The sequence below is a fragment of the Melopsittacus undulatus genome, chromosome 10 (genome assembly GCF_012275295.1).
Source record: "Melopsittacus undulatus isolate bMelUnd1 chromosome 10, bMelUnd1.mat.Z, whole genome shotgun sequence".
NCBI classification, from domain to species: domain Eukaryota; kingdom Metazoa; phylum Chordata; class Aves; order Psittaciformes; family Psittaculidae; genus Melopsittacus; species Melopsittacus undulatus.
In genome coordinates, this window is record NC_047536.1 from 17,609,495 (window position 1) to 17,631,271 (window position 21,777).

The window sequence follows — 21,777 nt, forward strand, 5'->3', positions numbered from 1 at the left end:
CTCCTGGTGCTCGCCCCAGCGGAGAGCCGTGAGAGCAGGGCCTGTTGTGAGCACCGCGGGGGCATCCCTGTACACGCCCCATGCCCGGGGCATCAAAGGAGCGCTCCCGTCGGGGGTTACTGCACAGCCCCCGTGCCCGGCCCCGGCTCTCACCGCGGCTGAGCAGGCGGCAGCGGCGCTGGGCAGTCCCGGGGCCCGCCCCGCTGTGTGCGGGGCCGCAGCCCGCACCGCCCGCCCTGCCTTGGGCCGGGCACCGAGCCCAGCGCCGCTGCCGGGCCTGGGCCTGCCGGGGGCCGGGCCGGGCCGGGCCGGGCGGGGGGCGGTGCCTGGCCGGGGCGGGACGCGCTCAGCGGGGCCGGGCCCGGCGGAGCCCGAGCGGAGCGGAGCGGACGGCGGCTGCGGCCGGGGGAGCGGAGCGGGCCCGGCCGGGCAGGCAGGTACGGGCCGAGCGCGGCCGCAGCGCAGACAAAGGGCGGCCGGGAGGCAGCGCGGGCCGGGACCCGCCGGGCCTTGCACCGCCGCCGGGCTGGGGCTGGGGCTGGGGCGGGGAGCGGGGCCGGCTCCCACCACCCGCCTCACCCCAGAGCCCGGCCCGTGCCCTCCGGTGCCCGGCGGGGGGAGCCGGCCGGGGCCGCGCAGCGGGCGCGGAGCCGCCAGGGCCACGGCGCAGCTCGGGCCCCCGGGGCGTGGGGTGCGAGGCCTAAAGCGGCCCCGCTGCCGGGAGCGGGGAACGGTAAAGGGCTGGAGGAGGTCAGGTCTGATGAAGCGCGGCGTGTTTGCCTCTGCTGGGAGAGCCCCGTGCATTTCCCCAGCCCCCGTGAGCTCGGGGCCTCTCAGACACCGCTGTGTTTGTTACTGCCCCAGATCGGTCGGGTTTTGCCTGCCGTGGGGCAGCCGGTGATGCCCGCTGGTGTGGAAGCTGCACCAGCGTGGCCACCTTTGGGCATCACTGATCATGGGCTTTGCTTCCCACGGAGGCTGGTGCCTCGCTCCCAGCACCGGGGCTCTCCCTTCCCGCTGCCGCAGCACACCGTGGGGCCGGTGTTCTTCCCGCTGCCGGTGCTCGCAGGGCTGGGAAGCCAGTGCCTTGCAATGCTCTTTTGTCACCAACAGCCTCGAAGCAGCAGCTCTTCCTGCAGCAAAGCAGCATCTTTGTTGCTCCAGTCTCGGGAGTGTTTGGTACCGGTGCTGTGCTGGTGCAGACTGGGAGGTGAACAGCCCCGTGCCCGCTGCTCCCGGCTGCACATGGAGACTGCGGCCGAGGAAGTCGTCCTTTTCCAAATAAAACAGCGGGGACGGATTCAATAGGAAATAAGTTCCTTGCTTCTCAGTGAACTTGCCGTGGGTGGGGAAGAAGGAAATTAAACAATAGAGAAAAGGCGCGGGGCTTTATAGAGCAGGAGAAAACCCTCAAATCCCACTGGTGGGATGGCTGGGCATCTTCCCTTCACCCGTGTCAGAGCTCCTTTTTGGTAAGGACAGCAAAGGTGATGGCCAAGCTCGTGTTTCCCAGCACTGCGCCTTGTCTGGAGCATCTGTGCATGGGTATGGAGAAGCCAGGACCTCCCGTGTTGCCATCCTGTTGGTCCCCAAGCCACCCAGGAGGGTCAGCTCGCCCAGCCCTGGTGCATGCCATGGTGCTGCAGCCCCCAGATCCCTCCTTTCCACCCTGGAGCTGCCGCCACAGGGCACAGATACTGACAGGAAAGCTCACACACACAAACCCTTTCCCACTTCCTGCGCCTTTGGGAAGCTGGCGGATCTGCTGTGGCTGTGTTTGGGTGGGGATGGAAAACCCATCCCGTCCGAACAGGCTGTTTATTGCGGGTTGCTTTGGGTTTTTTCCCCCCTTTTGTTTCTGTACAGCACTGCCAGTACTCTAGAACAGGACACACTGAATGCGCTGTTAGTGGTAATTTAAACAGAAGGAAAGGTGATGCCTGTTCTAAGTCAAAACTAGGCTGGAATGGAGAGGGAACGATGAATGGTTTTTTCAGTAGCATGTCATGGTGGAGCATGGCACAGCCGAGTGTGTCCCTGCTGCAGAGTATCACTGGTGATGTCTGCCCCTCTTCGCTTGCAGGCTTTTGTACCCAGGTTTGGTTTTGGGGGCATCTCTGAGTGTCTGTGCTGGAGGTCAAGGTTCCATCGAGTGTCCCATCTCAGGTACTGGAGATGGAGCTGCTCTCTTGGCTGTTTGTGCTGTCTGATGAGCGTCATGCAGAGCATTGCTTCAAATGGTCTTTTGTGGAATTCTGCCTTGTAGATGTGCCTTATTGAGCTGGGTTTTAGTTTTGGTTGTTGAGGTTGAGCCCACTGGAATGAGGTTAGGACAGAGAGAGAAGCAAGATATTAAGCTCATATCTTGAGGTTGCTTCATGGCCACAGAGGACTGAGGTTCATCATCTCACTGATGTTTCCTGCCCTGCTCTAGAAGATGCTTTAGAACTTCAGGATTGGAGACATTCAAGGCCAGGCTGGATGCGGTTCTGGTCAGCCTGGTCTAGGTGACGATGTCCTGCTCGTTGCAAGGGGTTGGACCAGATGACCTTTGAAGGTCCCTTCCAACCCAAACCATTCCGTGAGTCTATGACTGCCCTTGACTTCCTTGTGTGTTTTTGGCCTCGCATTGCTTTGTGCACTTTGCAATGTGCCATCATCACAAGTGTGCCAGTGCCTTTGTAGCCTGAGACAGGGGAAGGAGGACTTGGATGGAGGGAAAGGGTGATGCGGCTTTCTTGGAGACCACCTCATAAAACCTCAGCACTGCGTCCCCAGCTGCCTGTGGGAGGTGGTTGCTCCTGCACCCCTGTTCTGTGCCCACCTCTGGGTGCAGTGGAGCAGCAGGACCCCTGGAAGGGCTGGGTGAGTCACACAGCACGGACGTGGGGAGAGGGCGGTCTGTAGCTTATGATTCATGTTGTTTTCCTGCAAAAGCCACCGACTGGAATGGCAGAGCCTGCAAAGACGAATCAATATCGAGCCGTAAATCCCACATGTGACTGCCGGTGGTGGCGAGGAGGGAGCACCTTGGGGCCGTGTCCTTCCCAAAAGCAGCAGGACCTTGCTGCGGCCCTTGCCCAGGGAAGATGAGGGAAGATAAATCCTGCAAGGACGTGGGAAGGTCAAGAGATCCTCAGTGTGAGCTGTCCTAGGAGGAGCTGCACTGGTATTAATGCCTGGAGTTCAGCCCTGCTGCTGGTTTGGTTCAAAGCCATAGAGATGGAGGTTGTCTTGGAGAGACCAAGGCTCTCCCAGGGGCTCTCTCCCTGTTGTCCCACTTCTCCCAGGGAACCCAAAGTATCTTGGAAATCTCATCACTGAGGCAAGGCAAGGAAGTGTTTTCTTTCTGTCCCTGGGCATGTTGAGGGTTGGATGTACAGTGAGGGGTGTCCTTCTCTTCTCCTTCTGCTGCACATTGAGATGTGGATCTTGTTCAATGGCTCTGCATATGGTCTGGAAGGATGGCAGCCCCTGGGTGTCCCTGCTGCTCCGGCTAGCATGCTGCTGTCTTGGCTCTGCTTCTCATGCCTTGGCCTTGGCAAAACCCAAACGTTTCTCAGCTAGTTGTCAGCATCTCTCCGAGTATCCCCCTTCCTGACCACTGTTTGCTTCTTCACAGCCTTACACAGCCCTGCAGGGCTTGGAGCCTGGGGCGATGTTTCCAGTGTGAAAAAAGGGATGTGTTAGAAAGTGTCAACAGCACAGTCCTGAAATACGGCTGCAAAATGCTGTCAATGCCTGAAGTATAAACATAGAGCTCAGGCCATTTTATGTGTGCTCCAGCAGCCTGGATTCATCCCTTGGCTGTGCTGGCCTCATGGATTTATGATGGAGAAGTGGGATCAAGACAGGGAGAGAGGGAAGCTATGCATGGTACCTGGGATGGGGATGCTGTGCCAGATGGCTGAGTGGGGATATGGAGCCCACTTGAGTGAGCAGGGAATATCTGCAGGTAGAGCAGTCAGGAATGGTGTGGTCCCCTGGCCTGCCTGGCTGGTGAGGTGTGAAGCAGCACAAGTTATGGTGGTTTGTTAGCTCTCACTGTCTGAAAGCACTGGGGTGGAGGTGTAAATGGGGCATCTAGGTTGGTTCCTCAAGCATTTGATTTGCTTGGAACCTCTGCAGAGGAGGAGGAGAGGGCAGGGCTGATGCTGTAGCCTGGGAGCAGGTAAACTGAAGCAACAGGCTTCCCATGGACATGCTGCTCGATTCATCCAGCCTCATACAGGGATCTGGAAAGAGAGGAGGCCAGAGGCAGCTTGGGCGCCAGCAGCCCCGATGCTGCACTTGCAGGGTCACACATGGGCTTCACCATCAGTGAGCATTGCAGCCTCTGGTACTTTTGAAGGGTGGTGAAGTCTGCGTGCAAAGGTCGTGTCTTTTATTAGCCTAACAGATACCTTTAGGAGAACACAGATGTGCTCTTGGGCCTGAGGAATGCCTGCACACCCAAAATGTGTCATTTATTCCAACTCCATCCATTGATCTGACCTCCACTTGGCCCGGCCATGACCTTGGAGTGTGCTGGTCCTGGAGCATCCCGCCTCTGCATCCGCCTGTGCTTCCCAGCCCTTTCCCAGAGGACCTGCCAGCCCGGCAGCCGTCCCTGCAGCACATCAGGCTTCTCATTCAATACCTGCTCCAAGCACCCGGCCCCATGGGCACGCTGGGCTCCTGGCAGACTGCAGGGAAGCAGAGCTTGGCTGTGGCTCAGCAAAGCATCAGGCAGGATGGATGCAGTCTGGATCCTCAGGAGACCCTGGGAGAGGAGGGGGCAGCTTGTGCAATGCTCCATCCTTGCAGGGCTAGGATGCAGGCATTGGGGGGTGGTTGCTCTCCATGAGCTGGTTCATGCTGTGGTTTTAGGGATGCTGCTTTGCAAAAGCACTGTTTGGGGGCTGGTTTAAGTGCTTGGCAGGGAAAGCTGCACCCCCCAGAGCAGCTGGCAGTTCTTCTGTGGCAGGATGGATCTGCTCTCCTTCCCACTTCGAATTCCATGTAATGGGAAGCTGTCAAGAAAACAAAGCAGCTGGCTTGTCCCATTGGGCATACAGTGCTGCCATGGCTGAGGGGGGGGGAATCTCTGCTTCCCTGTGATCCAGTATCACCCTCACACTCGCAGCAGGATCAGCATCTCTCCAGGGGAAATCTGGCCAAGCAAAGTGTCACAGGCAGCAAAAGGTGGTGTTGAGAGGTTTTCAGTCAGGGTTTCCTTGGGAAGGAGTCCTTGTGCGACCTGCAGTGCAAGCACAGGCTGCCATCCAGCACGGGATAAAAACTGATACCAGATTATTTTCCCCTGGCCCCTTTTCCTTTTAAAATAGTTGGGATGCAGGCCCTGCTTGTCCAGAAAGGCTCTTGGGCACTTGGAGAGCCTCAGGGACCCACATGGCACATTTCAAAGCAGGAAAACCCGATTCATTGAGTGGATTTCCCCCTCCATTCAAACCCACTTAAAATTCATGGGGAGTTTTGTCAGTAAGAACCTGTTTCAATTAAGGGACAAAAGAAACTCTCCTCGTTAAGGCCTCTTTCAGTTAAGGATCGGGAGAATTCCCCTAGCTCTTTCCTCTGGAAGGAGGCTGTTCCCAAAGATTCAAGGGCAAAAAATACCCATGAGGAGGAGTCACCTCCAAAAAGCTCCTGTTTTTTTTGGGGGGAGGCAGCAGCATGGCCCAAAACACAACCTGGTTACCGGCTGTTGGGGTGTGTGGTAGGGATGCTGTTGGGGAGCATCAGTGCCCAGCCAGCAGCCCTGGAACATAGGAAAGCCAATGCCTGTGGCTAATTGCTGGCCTAATGAATGGAGGAGGCTGATTCATGCTGGTGTTTGGAGTGTGGAGGGGTGCTCTTCAAAATGGAGGTGCTGAGGACAAGGATTCACCAGTGCCCAAGGATCGGAAATGGGGTGATGTCTCTGGGGGGTTCCTTGGTGGCTGCAGCACCTCAGGGCTGGGCAATGGGGATTAGCAGGGGTAGGACCTGGGGAGTGGGTTTAGGACATGGGGTTTGCTTGAATCAGTCAGGTTTGCCATGGGGAGAAGTTTTAATCATGGGCTTCCAGGAACCTCACCCAGTTCTTTGGGATTTGGGGTGGGTTCTGTCATTGTTTTGGGGTTATTTCTCCCCTAAAAAATCAGCAGATATTGGCAGTGATTTACCACACACTGAACGTTGCTTTTCCATCCCTCTGCAGGGAAAGAGCCATTTTCAGGATTGGTTTTTTGACGAAAACATGAGAAAAACATTACTCTTATCTCTTCAGTGCTCACTGGGCTTTCTGGGTGAACCCAGCTGAAACCAGCTCTTCCAGAGCAAGGGCCTTGGGCCAAAAATAGCTTTTTCAATGTGAAGATCTTTGACCGCTTGCATTGGGCTCATTGTTTCTTTCTCAAAGGAGCCAGGCAGATTGTGGGCAGCCACAGCCAGAGGTTTATATCCAGAGGAAGCGAGGTGTCAAGGGGGTATTTGGTTCAGCAGCAGCAGCAATCCAAGAGGATGCTCCTACCAGGCTTTATATATCAGGTCTTAAAGTGCTGAGGAAAAGGGAGGATTTTCCTCCTGAAGTCCTCCTGGAGTGCAAACCCTCCAGCCCTTAAATTTTCCCAATATTCCCTTGTGTTTGCACTCATCCAACTGAGCTGGGAGGGTTTGGGATGGGAGCAGGTGCCTGTCCCGAGGGCAACTGTTGGGGCTGCCTTTATCCTTGTTTGATTTTACACCTTTTGGGCATTGGGCAAACACGGGTGTCCTTAGGAGAGCAGCTCTGGGGCTGTCCCGGCTCAGCAGCAGGCTGGTTTTCTCCCTGGCATGCTGTAACTACTGTTTGCAAAGCACTTAAGCAGCCCGTGTAATCTACCGCTAAGACGCTCCTTATCTGGCATTATAAACCTGCCTGTGGTGCAGGGGCAGCCTCAGGGAGAGCGGGCGGCCAGGACCAGCTTGTTTCTGCTTGTTTCTGCCCTTCTACTTGTCCTCCCCTCTCCATGTGCTCCACATCCCTCTCCCTGCCTGGACACCCTTGGTTTGCAGCCTGGTGCGAGGGATCTGGATGCCCATACAGCTCATCCCTCCATCCATGTCTTGTTGGGGCCATCCTAAAGGCTCTCCTGGGATGTCAGTTAGTGGAGATCACCAGGAAAATCCCTGGTTGAAGCTTTTATGGTGGATTCCTCTCTCCCTGGGCTGCTGCACCAGGAAGCTGGGACCTGCTGCCTCCTGTGCTTTGGTACCAGTGTGCATCCTCACATCTCTGTGTACTGAAGCAAACGAGTTCATCTCCTGATGGTGCCTTCTCTTGGCCAGTGAATCCAGCCCTGGCTGGGGAGGAAGGCAGTGGGCACAGGGACAGGCAACAGTCCTCTGCAGCCTGTGATGGCTCTTCTCCCATGACAGCACTCCCAGCTCTTTGCTGTTTCCAGCCAAGGCTGGGATCACTGCTGGTCAGAGTTGATAAAAGCAGCGGTGCAGAGGCAGGTGCTTAAAGGCAGGTTTTTCATGCCAGTTACTTCTTCATTTTCAAAGCAAGCTCCCTGTCTTCAGCTCCGAGTTGTCTCCTGAATAATATGATGGCATTAATCTCCTCTCGAAAGACATGCTTAGCTCAGTGGTTTTAGATCTGTAGCCCTCTAAGTATTACCAGTGGAATGAAGGGGATTCCCTCTAGAGGGATCTTAAATCTACTAATAATAACAATAATTTGGCTGCCTTTTGTGCATCTCTTAAAGGTAGCTGTGATTCCTGGGGCTGCAGGTCACCAATCGGTGGTGGTTGAGGATGCTGGTGGGGATGTGGGAGGTGTGGGAGGTGCAGCAGGCATGGTGGGCAGAGCGCTGTCAACTTGTTGGGGTCCTGAGTCCCAGCCTGGCTGAATTTACACCTTCCAGTCGCCTTTTACCGTCAAATCCCAGGCTGGTTTGGGTTGAAGGGACCTTAAAGCTCCTCCAGCTCCATCCCCTGCCACGGGCAGGGACCCCTTCCACTGGAGCAGCTTGCTCCAAGCCCCTGTGTCCAACCTGGCCTTGAACACTGCCAGGGATGGGGCAGCCACAGCTCCTCTGGGCACCCTGTGCCAGAGCCTCAGCACCCTCACAGGGAAGGGCTTTGTCCTAATGTCTGATCTTTGTGGCCTCCTTTGCACTCACTCGAGCCTGTCCATGTCCCCCTTGTGTTGAGGGCCCCAGAGCTGACCAAGTGGGAGATAAGCAGATGTGTTGGTGGGGCCAAGCTGGCTGTATCCTCTGTGGTGGTCAGATATGGGAACAGAGGCACTGGAGCGAGCAGAAGAGATTTCAGATCACTGAGCTGGGCAATGCAATTTAGCATCCTGAGTCTAAATCCTCCTCCATCCAGGCTTAACCCCCAGGGCTGGTTTATGTGGGGAAGTAGAGCTGGAGTGGGGGTGATGAGGTGATTACCCAGCAGTGCTGGTGTGATGGGGCTCTCCCTCAGGGGTGAGGAGCAGGGGTACAGTGGTTAAGATGTGGCCTGATCTCTGTGGGTTGAATGCTGGGGGGGTCTGTGAGCTACTGGAGTCAGGGATTGGACATGGAAGGTCTTGGGGTCTCCATGCAGGTGGATGCTTGCTCCCTCCCTTACAGGCCTTTCCAAAGTGGTGCAAGGGAGATGTGCGAGCAGTTCCTTGGGTTTGAGCTCACCTCCCATCCCGGGGATGGGTTGGGACAGTTGATTTATCTGACAGCTGGGACTTGTGAACTGCCTGGTGTTCACATCTTGCACCTGCAGCCGGACCTATTGCATGCTGATAAATCAAACCCTGCTGTGGCTGTCTGCCGGGACTGCCGACCCTTCCCTCTCTTCCGGATCTGCTTGCACTTCCTTGCTTATATTTAATCCTCCCATTGCATCTCTGCAAATTCTCACTGGAGGTTAAAGGAAGAGTGCTGCAAGCTGCTGACAGAGGTGGTTTCGTCCTCTCCGGTGCCCCTCTGGCTTTCTGGGGTGCAGTGGTTCCCCATGGAGTGTTTCTGGCCGATAGCTCTGGACAGGGGGAAGCCGCAGCCCCCAGACCATGCTGGGGAGTGGGTTTAGCAGAGCTCCTCAACCATTTCCCCTTCCTCCTGCAGCTGCCTTCGACTGAAGTGCTGATAGTAACGGGCTTCCTTGGACACTGGTTGCCTCCCTGCCTGCCCCAGGGCCAGATCCAGCTCTGCAGGGTGCTCCAGGCTCCGGCTGTGCTTGGATGCTGATTGTGTTTGTCAGGGCGTACGGATTAAGAGCACTGTGGCTAAGCCTCCTCTCCAAACCCCTTCTTCAGTGGAGCCTGGGCCAGGACTTTGCTCAGAAACCCACCAGAAAAGAGCATTTTCTGGGCCTCTTTCTCCTGTGGCTGTTGGTGTGAGGCTGAGCACCCCATGTGTGATGGGAGCCTGCTGGTGCTGGGGGATGTTTCTGGGGGCCTGAGGTCTGTGTGGGGGACTCTGGCTGACATTTCCAGCCAGTGCCTTTTAAATAAGCACCGTGGTTTTAAAAAGCACCTGAAGAGCCTCTAAGAATCAGGTTAAAAGGAAGTTTGACTCCTGCTGTCACCCTGCCAGCTCCTGCGGGCTTTCTGCTCTTTTACCATCGCGTTTCCCTTTTTGTTTCAGAAAGGCTGTTTTTGATGAGAGCTTGTTTTGTACCCTTGGTACTAAACCTGCTAATACAAACCCTCCCTGACCTGCTGTTGGCTCTCCCACCACTGCCAGGGATGAGCAGGGGTGGAAGCAGCACCCATCCATTGAATCCCAGACGGGTTTGGGTTGAAGGGACCTTAAAGCTCCTCCAGCTCCAACCCCTGCCACAGGCAGGGACCCCTTCCACTGGAGCAGCTGCTCCAAGCCCCTGTGTCCAACCTGGCCTTGAACACTGCCAGGGATGGGGCAGCCACAGCTTCTCTGGGCACCCTGTGCCAGCGCCTCAGCACCCTCACAGGGAAGAACTGCCTAAGAGCTCATCTCAATCCCCCTTTGAGCATCACTGACATAGCATTCACACAGGGAAAGCCCTGAGCTGGAGCATCCCCACCCCAGAGCACCCTCCCCAAGGAGGGTTTTCTCTGCAGTGAACTGGCAGAACAGGATTCCTGCTGCTTCCTGCCTCAGCACCGGGTTTGTGGGGCAGGATGCTGCCTGCCCTGGTCCCGGCTCACACGTGGCTGGCTGCTCCAGGGGTCCAATGCAGGTGTTGCTGTTGTACTTCCTCCCCAGGGAGAGCCAGTCAGTGTCTGCCTGGAGATGCTGTCTCAAAAGCCTGCTCATTAAGTACCATAATTAAAAGCTTTTAGAAGAGAATGGACTAATGAAGCCCCCTTGGAAAGGCCAGGTGATGCAGATGTGGAGCCCCATTCCCATCTGCTGTGATTCATGGAGGGTGGTGCAAGGACCCACACATGGTCATGCCCGTCAGCCACCATCTCCACCACTTGGCATCAGAGCTGCTGGTTGTCACTTGCGCACCTATCACCATGGGAATGTGTCTGCCAGCACTCACTGCTCCTGACAGATGAAAGAAGCCGAGGGGGAGCGGGATGGCATGGGCAGGGTGCTCCAGAATGTGGTCCCAGCTCTCCACATCCCTAGGGATGGTACCTGGGCAGGGAAGCCTCCCTAAAATCAAGTCCCAGTGTGCTGCTTCTTTTGGACCTGGACAAGTACCCTGCTCCAAAGCCCCGGTGGGGTGTTCTCCTTGGGATGCTGAAGGTCCAGCCCTGCTGGAGGGAAGGAAGCTGTGAGCTGGGGCAGGGCACACCTCTGGGGCTGAGGAGCGAAGGTACTGCCCTTATGGTCCTGCCTGGAGATCATCCATGTGCACAAAGATAAGTTACAAGTCAATAAATGCAGATGTCCCACTGTGCCCAGCCGGCAGTGAGGGATGCTGCTGATGGAGGCTGGCAGTGTGCATGGGGCCTGGGTGAAGCAGCACCCTGCCAGCAGCGGGAAGTGGGTCCTGGAGCAGGGTTTATGCAGGAAGGGCAGGGATGACAGGATTACCCAGCCTGTAATCCATGGTACCGCTCAGCCCGCCACATTTAATCCTGTTATGTACCCGGCTGGTGTTTGTGGGGTGGGTGCTCAGCCACGGTGCAGTGGGGTGCAGGGAGCTCTCTTTGGGGAGGAACAGAGTCTCCTGCCCTTGTCCCCAGCGCTGGTGGTGAGTTTGGGAATGAGCCACTGTACCAACACGTTCGCTGCTCCCTTAAGCACACTGGTTGCATCGGTGTGTGTGCCCTGGGTGACTTCACCCTCAGCAAGTAGAGCCCAGTCCTGTTCTGTTTGTTTGTTTCTTTTCTTTCTTGAAAAGGGCTTTTCATAGGGAAAGAAAAATATTCCCAAGGTCCTTTTGACTCCACGTGGCTGCTCCCATGAGCCCATCTCAGTGACCTTGGCTGGCGGCTCCTGGCTCAGCCTCATGCTGGCTGTCTGCCTGTGTCCCTCCCTGCCTTTGGCTAGGGAGATGGGGCTCCGACCCCTCTCACCTCCGTTCTCGTCACCACACTGTGTGGCTGCATCTCCACCTGCTTGGTGTGATGGGGGCTCCTCTCCATAGCACCCCGGTGATTCTGCTGCTCTCCAGGCTCACACCACAGCTGGGGTCCCATGCCCATGTGTGTGCTGCTCTGCTCATGCCACTGGCAGGAGCTCACAGCACCCTCTCAGCAAGTCCTGGCACACAGAGAGAGATCTGCCAGTAAAAGCATTGGCATTGGTACCAGCACCATCCATCTCTGTTCATCCCACCTCTCTCTTGCAGGGCGCTGTTTGGAGCCAGGGTACCGGGACACCGCAGGGAGCCACCATGTCCCCATGCCTGCCGCGACCTGCGCCGAGGCCGCCCACCGCCCCTTAGTGCTGGTGCGGCCATGGTGCTGCTGCTGCCACCCTTGCCACCACCACCGGGATTTCGGCTCGGCAAGGGGACTCTGGGTGCATCTGCCATGGTGACATGAATCGGGCAGCGAGGGACGCCAAAGCTGGAGGGGAGAGAGCCTGCCCGAGCGGCCCACTAGTGCTGTAATTCATTAGGAGTACCCAGTTTGACTTTACCTGTTCTTTAGTGCGTTGGTCGTTGCTTCTTCCCCTCCCCGGCACTCGCAAGGGGAGGGGGTGAGCAGGGAGAGGGGTCCCACCTCACCCTGCGCATGCAAGGATGACTGTGCTGGCCAGGGCCCGGCGCGGTGTCTGGCAGCTCTCCCCGCAGGTGGTGCTGCTCCTCCTCTTTGCCTTCTGCCTGCTCAGTGTTTTTGTCTCTGCTTATTATTTATATGGGTGGAAAAGGGGCTTGGAGCCCTCTGGGGATGTGGTGGGGCCGGACTGCGATGAGCCCAAGGTGGCCCCTTCCCGCTTGCTGCCGCTGAAGACCCTCAAGGTGGCTGATTCCTCCCGCACAGACCCCTTGGTGCTGGTCTTTGTGGAGAGCCTCTACTCACAGCTTGGTCAGGAGATCGTGGCCATTCTGGAGTCGAGTCGCTTCAAATACCGGACAGAGATTGCCCCGGGGAAGGGGGACATGCCCACGCTGACAGACAAGGACCGGGGACGCTTTGCGCTCATCATCTATGAGAACATCCTCAAGTACGTCAACCTGGATGCCTGGAACCGGGAGCTGCTGGACAAGTACTGTGTGGAGTATGGCGTGGGCATCATTGGCTTCTTCAAGGTAAGGGGTGCACAGGGTGAGCAGAGACTTGAGACCCTGCAGCCAAGACAGGCATAAGCCAGGGGGGCTGTGGGGTCCCTGTAAGGACTTTGCCCTCCCCTTGCTGTCTGCAAGCAGCTTGAGATGGTGTGGAGCCAGCTCACAGCCTGGCATGGGCACAGGCTTCTAGTAGAGGGCACTATCATAGTCCTCCCTGTGGAAGGGCTGTGCAGCCCCTGAGTGTTTTGGGGATAAAAACACACCTCTGAGATCATTCCATTGCTTTTAGCATCCCATTTCTCAGCTGCCTCCTGCTTTGCCATGGTCCGTGCCCCAGTGAGCCCTTGCCTGCACAGCCAGTCTGGGCACTCGTCCCCAGTGTCCCACCTCCTCCAGCTCCTATCTCCCCCATGCAGGCCAACGAGAACAGCCTGCTGAGCGCCCAGCTGAAGGGTTTCCCCCTCTTCCTCCACTCCAACCTGGCGCTGAAGGACTGCAGCATCAACCCCAAGTCTCCCCTGCTGTACATCACGCGCCCCAGTGAGGTGGAGAAGGGTGTGCTCCCCGGGGAGGACTGGACCGTCTTCCAGTCCAACCACTCCACCTACGAGCCCGTCCTCCTGGCCAAGACCAAGTCGGCCGAGTCCATCCCGCACATGAGCGTGGACGCGGCGCTGCACACCACCGTGATGCAGGACCTGGGCCTCCACGATGGCATCCAGAGGGTGCTGTTTGGCAACAACCTCAACTTCTGGTTGCACAAGCTGGTTTTTGTGGACTCTGTCTCCTTCCTGACGGGCAAGAGGCTCTCCCTGCCTCTCGACCGCTACATCCTGGTGGACATCGACGATATCTTTGTGGGCAAGGAGGGCACGCGCATGAAGGTGGAAGATGTCAAGGTGTGGATGTGATGTCCTGGTTGGGTGGGCAGGGAAGGGATGGGTGCTTGTGCCTGCTCCAGAATGTGCCAGGGTTGAGCTTCCCTGCTCCCAGAGCATCCCTTCTATGAAGCTTTCTGGGACATGGTTCCTCACCCTGGCATGGCAGCCATCCCAGTGGCCACATCCTGAGGACATCTTGCTTTCTCTCCCCCTCTCGCAGGCACTGTTCAACACACAGAACGAGCTGCGCACCCACATCCCGAACTTCACCTTCAACCTGGGATACTCAGGGAAATTCTTCCACACGGGTAAGGAGGGTGAGGGCGTTGCTTTGCGTGTTGGGGCACAAACCGGTGCTCAGAGAGGCTGATGTCAGGGCTGCAGGGGTGTCCTTGGGCATCCCACCCTGCTGCACCTCATCAGCTGGTCACCAAGAGGGGCTCTGTGTGCCCGGTGGTGATGGTGAGTGTCATGCCCATAGGTACCGATGCCGAGGATGAAGGCGATGACCTGCTGCTGTCCTATGTGAGGGAGTTCTGGTGGTTCCCCCACATGTGGAGCCACATGCAGCCTCACCTCTTCCACAACCAGTCGGTGCTTGCCGAGCAGATGACCTTAAACAAGAAATTCGCTGTCGTGAGTAAGATGCTGCTGGTGGGGTTGCTTATGGTGGGGGGAGGATGGAGAAGTGGGGTGAAGAGGTGACCTGGGAGACAGTCTCTGCTTTGGGGCCTGGTAGTGTGAAGTCATGACCCCCATGTTACAGCTGGTGGGGTAAATTCGTTTATACTCTAGTACCTGGAGCAAAAGGATTTATCTGCAGCAGCCAACTTGCTGCTGTGGCAGTGAGCTGCCCTGCTGTCTGTTCAGAGGGCAGCATCACGTGTGCATTGCAGCCATGCCTCCCTGGCCAGCTCCATGGGGGATGCAGAGCTCCAATGCAGTGGGATGCGGGTTGGGTGCTCAGCCCGGTGCCGTTCAATGCTGGGCAATGATGTGTGATCCTGGAGCAGTGGCTGTGTGCCAGGAAGCTCAGGCTGATGGAAACTCCCTCTGCAGGCCGAGCTGCTGGGGATATGTTTGGTTGGTAAAGGCAGGCTTTGACCTTCAGCTTGGTAAGGGGTTGTCCGTCCTCTTGGACTGTCCCCTTTGTGGTCCTCATAAAGTCAGCACCGAGACCAGATCCTGCTGTGGTTTGCTCACAGCTGTCTTGAATCCAAACGAGTCGAGCCAGATTCGTGGCCTAAGTGAGGGATCTTCAAGCTAACTTGAAATCATTGCCTGATAATTAAAGGGGTTTAATATGAGGGAGACCAGACCACCCCTATGTGGGATGGGCAGTTTTCCAGCTCAATTTCTAGGCTGCTTTATAAACAATAGAAGCAGACTGGTATAAAGCAATTTACAGTCCTGTGTGGATCGTTGTATCTCCTCATTCTCTGCAGAAGAGCTTTGTGGCTGTTGTGGTGCTGTTGACAGCAGAAATGGCAGGGATGAGGATGGTCCACATGAAGCAGAGGAGCAAGTCTGCTGCTGAGCTCCCTTTCAAGGAGACAGCCCTGGTTAGGAGAGGATGGGCAGACACAGCCTTGCCCTGGTTACTCCCCAGGGTCACAAATAGTTGGGAATGTGCAGTCCCTTCGGGAGAGGTTGGTTTGGGATGTTGTAGTTTTGGGTCTCCACGGTCACCCACTCCCTGCTGTCTTCTCTGCAGGAGCATGGCATTCCCACTGACATGGGGTACGCCGTGGCCCCCCACCATTCAGGGGTGTACCCCGTCCATGTGCAGTTGTACGAAGCTTGGAAGCAGGTTTGGTCAATCAAAGTGACGAGCACAGAGGAGTACCCCCACCTGAAACCCGCTCGCTATCGCCGTGGCTTCATCCACAATGGCATCATGGTAGGTGGCCAGGCTCCAGCTTCTCTTCTTGCCTCTGCCACCAAAACCCAGAACCTCAGCAGGTGGGTTTTGGGCAGCTTTGATTTGAGAAGGCTGTGCCCTCTGCTCATCCTGCATTGGGGAAGCTTACATGAGGACAATTATTGGCTCCTTCGTCTGTTCACCTTCATCCCTTGTGTGTAGCAGGATTTAAGTTGTAGGTGGTGAGGGGCAGTAGAGCTGGTCCTGACCCCTGAGGGGTTAAGGACCCCCTTTTGGTTTAGAAGGAGAAAGGGACCCAGCCCTGGCTGCCCAGAGGAGGCAGTGTGGCCAATTCACCACCTACTCCATCCGTATCTTTCTCCTGCCCAGGTACTCCCCCGGCAAACCTGCGGCCTCTTCACACACACCATCTTCTACAACGAATACCCTGGTGGCTCCAGTGAGCTGGACAAAATCATCAACGGGGGTGAACTGTTCCTGACTGTGCTCCTCAACCCCGTGAGTACTGCCCAGGGACAGAGATGTCTCTTGCAGAGCTGTTCCCCAGCACCACTGTGGGAGATACCCCCAATGTCCTCAGCCAGGGGGGAGCCAGTGCATGGGATGACTGCTGGGTGAGGTCCCACTAACCCCTGCTCTATCCTCTCTGCTTCAGATCAGCATCTTTATGACCCATTTGTCCAATTATGGCAACGACCGCCTGGGCTTGTACACCTTCAAGCACCTGGTCCGTTTCCTCAACTCCTGGACCAACCTGAAGCTGCAGACATTGCCACCGGTGCAGCTAGCACAGAAGTACTTCCAGATCTTCTCTGAAGAGAAGGACCCGCTGTGGCAGGTACTCCCCATGCCAGGAATGGGGAGAGCAGCCACGTTTATTGTGCTGGGAGAGGGAAAGGGGGTCTATCTGGCCCTGATCGCAGCAGGAGGTTGGAGGCAATGACCTCCTCAGGTCCCTTCCAGCATGGATTTCCCTCTGATGCTCTGCGTGGCAGCACTTTTAAACGTCTCTGTGGCTCTGGGGGTGGTGCCAGGAAGGAGTTTGCTCCATAGATCTGGAAATAAGCTTGGTCTTTTCCCTGCCTGCTGAGCAGTGTGGCCTCCCTGTGTGCCTGCTGGGGCTAGAGGGGGCTGAGCAGAGGCTGCTCTGTCTCTAATCTTCCCTCCTGTGTTTCAGGACCCCTGTGAAGACAAACGGCACAAAGACATTTGGTCCAAAGAAAAGACCTGTGACCGATTCCCAAAGCTCCTCATCATTGGGCCTCAAAAAACAGGTACTTCCCTTCAGCCTTGGTGCCGTGAGCATGCCGGGGGATTGCCAGGTTCTCCCACATCCCCAAAGAGCCTCTCAGCCCTTCTGCCGTGCAGCAGAGCTCAGAGGCAGGTTTGTCCCAAGTCAGCTCTTGCTTTCTGTCTGTCCAAAGGAACAACTGCCCTTTATCTCTTCCTGGGGATGCACCCAGACCTGAGCAGCAACTACCCCAGCTCAGAGACGTTCGAGGAGATACAGTTCTTCAACGGACACAACTACCACAAGGGCATCGACTGGTAGGTCTTCACGCTGTGGGAGCTGAGCTGGGAACACCAGTTCCTTTGGGAACAGGAGCAGTGGTGCTGTGGGGTTTCCCATCAGCCTTGTAGCCACTTGGCTTTTGGCAGCTCTGGGTGCTGCAAAGTGGGATGAATCCCACACAGGCTCTGCCCTGTGCCTTCAGGCCATCACATGGTTCATCCCTGAGGTGCTCTCTGTAAGGCAAAGACTGCTTGTCATGACTCAGAATTGCCCTTGGCAGAAGCCAGGCTTCTGTGCATATGTTATCTCCTGGGTTTGGTGTCTGTCTGGGGAATCTGGTGAGGCCTGGCCCTCTGGAATGGCTGGAGGGGATTGTGGAGCCCCAGGCAACGTGTCAGACCTGGGGGGACTCTGCTTGGTACTGAGTGTTTGAGACATCACCTATGAGGGAGGTTCTGGGGCATCCCGTGGTGCCTGTGCACTCGCCTCACGCTGTGCCTCCCCAGGTACATGGAGTTCTTCCCCATCCCCTCCAACACCACCTCTGACTTCTACTTCGAGAAAAGTGCCAACTACTTTGACTCAGAAGTGGCTCCCCGGCGAGCTGCTGCCCTGCTCTCCAAGGCCAAAGTCATCACCATCCTCATCAACCCTGCAGATCGAGCCTACTCCTGGTATCAGGTGAGCTGCCCACCACTGCCTCTCCTCCACTGTGGGCAGCCCCATGGGGTGGTGGGCAAGGGGATTCCATCAGCTTGGTTTGGGAGAGGAGATGGCTCTGGGTGCTGTATGTTGTGGTTGAACACCATAGCACGGTGGTCTGGGACACGCAGTGCCTCATGGGCAGCCCAGGATTTGGGTTGCCCTTGGAACAAACCTGCCTTGCTCCTGCCTGACAGCACCAGCGAGCTCACGACGACCCGGTTGCCCTGAAATACACCTTCCATGAGGTGATCACAGCAGGACCTGAAGCTGCTCCGAAGCTCCGGACCCTGCAGAACCGCTGCCTGGTGCCGGGCTGGTACGCCACACACATCGAGCGCTGGCTCAACAGCTACCATGCCAACCAGGTATGGATGGGTGCACCCACTCCGATAGTGGCAGCACCCCTCACCAAGACAGGATGTGAGGGGAAACGAGCTTGGGTCCAAAATCAGTTGTGGGGATGCTCCCATGGGAGCTGCTTTTCTTACACACTAAAAACCACAGGGAGGGAAGGTAAAAGTACTTGGAGCAGAGGGGAGATACTGCACCAGGAAGCCCTTGTAGTGTGAGGTTGGTGATGGATGATGCCCAAAGATGTCCATGTGCTGGTCCTCTGCCAAAGCATTGTTGAAAAGGAGCCCTGGGGTGAACGGTTGTGGGTGGCTCTGCAGGGTCACCCCCCGTTCACCCGCCACTCTTGGCCACAGACCCCCCTGGGGCTGCCCTGTCTGGTGTCACCACAGCATCAGAGAACAAAAATAGCAGCAGAGCTGCCCGTGGTTGAGCTGTCTGCAGGGGAAACGGGCACTGGATGGCAGCCCTGCTGTGACCTGCTCACTGCAGTGCTGCTGGCACTGCGCACGCTCAGGCCCTGAATGATTTTTCCACTGTCACTTAACCTTATAAAGTCTATTAGTGGGCTGCTGCTGGCGTAATTGCTGTAATGCAATCCTGGCTGGCTGCGGGTTGGGCAGCCCCAAGCTCAAGCTCTGATGTCCTGGATGGATCCTGGCCCTGGCTTTTATTTGCATTTCATTTTCAACACCCAGTGTAAGTGAACACCAGAGCACATTAGCATCCAAAAGGGGACCCTGCACAGGCTGTTGGCCGGTTTGACTTCGAGATGGTAAAAGGTGCAGCGGAGAGTAGGGCTGGGACCCAGCAGCACCTCACTGCTGTGCCTTGCTCCTTGCAGATCCTGGTCCTGGACGGCAAGCTGCTCCGAACGGAACCTGCCAGAGTGATGGAGACGGTCCAGAAATTCCTCGGTGTGACCAACTTCATCGATTATCACAAGACCCTGGCGTGAGTCCTTCCCCGAGCTTCTCCTTCCTCCAACCTGATTCTGCTCCTGGTGCAGCCTCCAGCCCTGGGGCTCTCCACACTGCTCTGCTGGTTTTGATGAGACCAGGGTTTCACCTGAGGCTGGAGCAGCAGCTCCTCATTGCTGCAACCTACACCGGGGTAGCTGTCATCAGAAAACATCCAACAAGCAGCCTGCTTTGCTGTGCTGACCCAGGAACTGCAGCAGGGATGGTGGTGTCACACCAGGCAGCCCTGGAGCAGGTCTGGAGGGATGCATTTGTGCTGCATGTGACAGTGTTGAGCCCTGGTGCCCCTTCTCCTCATGCACACACTGCAGGGAACAGCTCTTGCTGCTGGCAGCGTGACACCTCTGTGGGTGTCACCTTGCTCTGAGCCTTCCAGACATTAAAGCCATTGTGGGAAGCAGGAGGCTCCAGAGCTCCTAGAAAAGTAATAATTTACCTCTGTGCAGGGCTTGTCTGTACATGTGGCTGCTCTGAGTCTGCACCCAGGTGCTGTGGGGCTCCTGAGGGCATCCAGAGCTGAAAGTGCCATGGGAAATAATAGCTAAACCTATGTAGACCCTTGCACTCCCTCAGCAGGGCAATGTGGTGATGCTGCTTACTGTGCAGCTGCACAGGGAACCTGCTGTACCATGGGGTCAATAAGGAGATGTGAGCTGGGATGTGGGTTTAAATGAGATGGAGAAGTGCTCCTGTGGAGGCTTGGGAAGCAGAGGGGTTCGTGGCAATGCTGTGGAAGGCGTGTGGGGCAAGAGGGGTGAGGCAGAGCTCTCACTTCACAGGTTTGATCCAAAGAAAGGATTCTGGTGTCAGCTTCTGGATGGAGGGAAAACGAAATGCCTGGGGAAGAGCAAAGGGAGGAAGTACCCCGAGATGGATTCGGATGTAAGTAATGCAGAAGGCCTCATGGGATGGTCCCAGGTGGGGCCAGGGGGTGCTGGGATGATGGGCTTGGGGCTGGTCCCCTGACCCTGCTGTCTGTTCTCCCGTTGCAGTCGCGCGCCTTCCTGCGGGACTATTACAGGGACCATAACATAGAGCTCTCCAAGCTCCTGTACAAGATGGGGCAGACGCTGCCCACCTGGCTGCGGGAGGAGCTGCAGAGCACCAGGTAGTTGCTGCCCATCATGACCCAGCGATACCTGAGCAGGATGGAGCCCTGCACCCGGTGGGACCTTCCTCAGCAATACCCGGCCTTGGAGGGGTCCCCATGGCTGTGCCCAAGGCAGCCCGACTGCAGTCCCTGTGCTGCACCTACCCCATACCCCTTTCATTTTATTTTCCCCTTTTAATTTCTGGACCTGTCGGTGAGGTCCCCTCCTGCCCTACTCTGACATGGGGAAGTGGCACAAGTTCCTCCTTTCTCAGCCCAAAATGGGCTTCAACTCCCTGGGCCTGAGAGCAGCAAAGAGCAGTCCCTCACCTCCTGGTCTGAGGGTGGAGGAGCCACTCTGGGCATGCTGGAGGTGACATTGCTGAGCTGGAGCAGAAGAATGGAGCTGGTGGGGACCCAGAGCACAGAGGGACCCTGAGCCGCTCCTGCCACCAGCCCCACTGCACGAACCGGAGTTTACTGGATTTCCCAACATCTACTTAGAGAAGTGGATTTTTCTATGGAAGGTTCAGGCATGAATTCTTTCATCATCTCTATTGGTTTTCAAGCTCCTCGGCTTCTTGTTCTCCCTCCATGGACAGCATGATGGGACTGTGGTGGAGCAGGAGACCGGTCCAGGTGTGCTGGTCCCAGTGTGCAGGTCCCAGTTTGAAGGTCCCAGTGTGCTCCTGTTCCTCGCAGCCCACCCTCAATCTTCTTCACTCGTGGTGTTTCCTGTGGTAAAGCCAAGCGGTGCCCAGTGTCCCCTGGCACAGAGGGGAGCCGGATCTCGGGGACAGGGCGGACGTTGGGATAATGGCAGTCAGAAGGATGCTGAGAACTTCAAACCTCTTGAATATTAAAAATAAAAAGTATTTTAATAATGTTGGGGTGGGGGAGGGTTCGTTTGGTTCTCATTTTGCAGGGGGTTGTTTTTCTTCAGTGCCAGAATTTGTACCGAAGCCCTGAGGGGTTCATGTGGTCTCTTTGGTTGTTACACGTGACATTGGACAAAGGTCAGTGCAGATACAGGGGATGGATTCCCAGCCGGAGATGAGGCTTTCTGGTGGTGGTGCCGTACAGAGCTGCATCCCTGTGTCCTGTCCCCTGGGGTTTGCTGCTGGGGATGGCAAATGAGACTGAGCCATCACAGGTTTACTGGGATGAGCACCCAAATTCCCCCTCGGATGGAGGGATGTGGGGTTGCAGCAGTTGCTGCTGGAGGTGGATTCGGTACCCGGGATGCTGCCCTTGCCTCTGGAGCAGGAGGGACATGATGTTTCACCCTCAGTGAGAGGGGTCCCACGGGCACGGGGGGTTTCCACTGTCTCTGCAGGAGCCCCTGCAGCCATACATGGAGCCGTTGGGCGGCTGCATCCCCTCTGCCCTGCATGGGGTTGTATTGGGAGAAGCTCCCAGGTGCTGGTGGAAGGTCCTGTTGAACCAACTGCTAATAAATGGGGGGGCTCTGGTTTTACTTGCTGGTTGTTGCCTGTTTCTCTTCACTGTCATGATCACATCCTCCCCTAGGGGATCCCATCTGTGTTTGGGGCCCATTTTGGGGGGATATCTGGGGAGGAAGGGGCAGCCCTCCATGCACGAGGTGGCAGCAGCTCTCTAGTCCTGGATCCAGCCATGTTGCACAGCTGCCCATAGCCTCGTGTTCCTGTGATGGGGCTCGCATCCAGCATGTGTTAGCATGCCGGTGTGCTACCACCGGCTGTGTGAGCACTGGA

At 56.6% G+C, this 21,777-nt stretch overlaps 1 protein-coding gene across 1 annotated transcript; it reads left to right on the forward strand.

Moving 5' to 3' along the window:
- Nucleotides 1–373: 373 nt before the first annotated feature.
- Nucleotides 374–21,518, forward strand: NDST1 (N-deacetylase and N-sulfotransferase 1). The gene is made up of 15 exons (XM_034066573.1): nt 374–437; nt 11,755–12,660; nt 13,056–13,538; nt 13,741–13,828; nt 14,002–14,156; nt 15,235–15,420; nt 15,772–15,900; nt 16,058–16,240; nt 16,580–16,676; nt 16,827–16,950; nt 17,422–17,596; nt 17,815–17,985; nt 18,816–18,925; nt 19,731–19,833; nt 19,944–21,518. The coding sequence occupies exons 2-15, from the start codon at nt 12,151–12,153 to the stop codon at nt 20,061–20,063; spliced, it is 2,634 nt and encodes an 877-aa protein (XP_033922464.1). The 5' UTR covers nt 374–437; nt 11,755–12,150; the 3' UTR covers nt 20,064–21,518.
- Nucleotides 21,519–21,777: the final 259 nt, after the last annotated feature.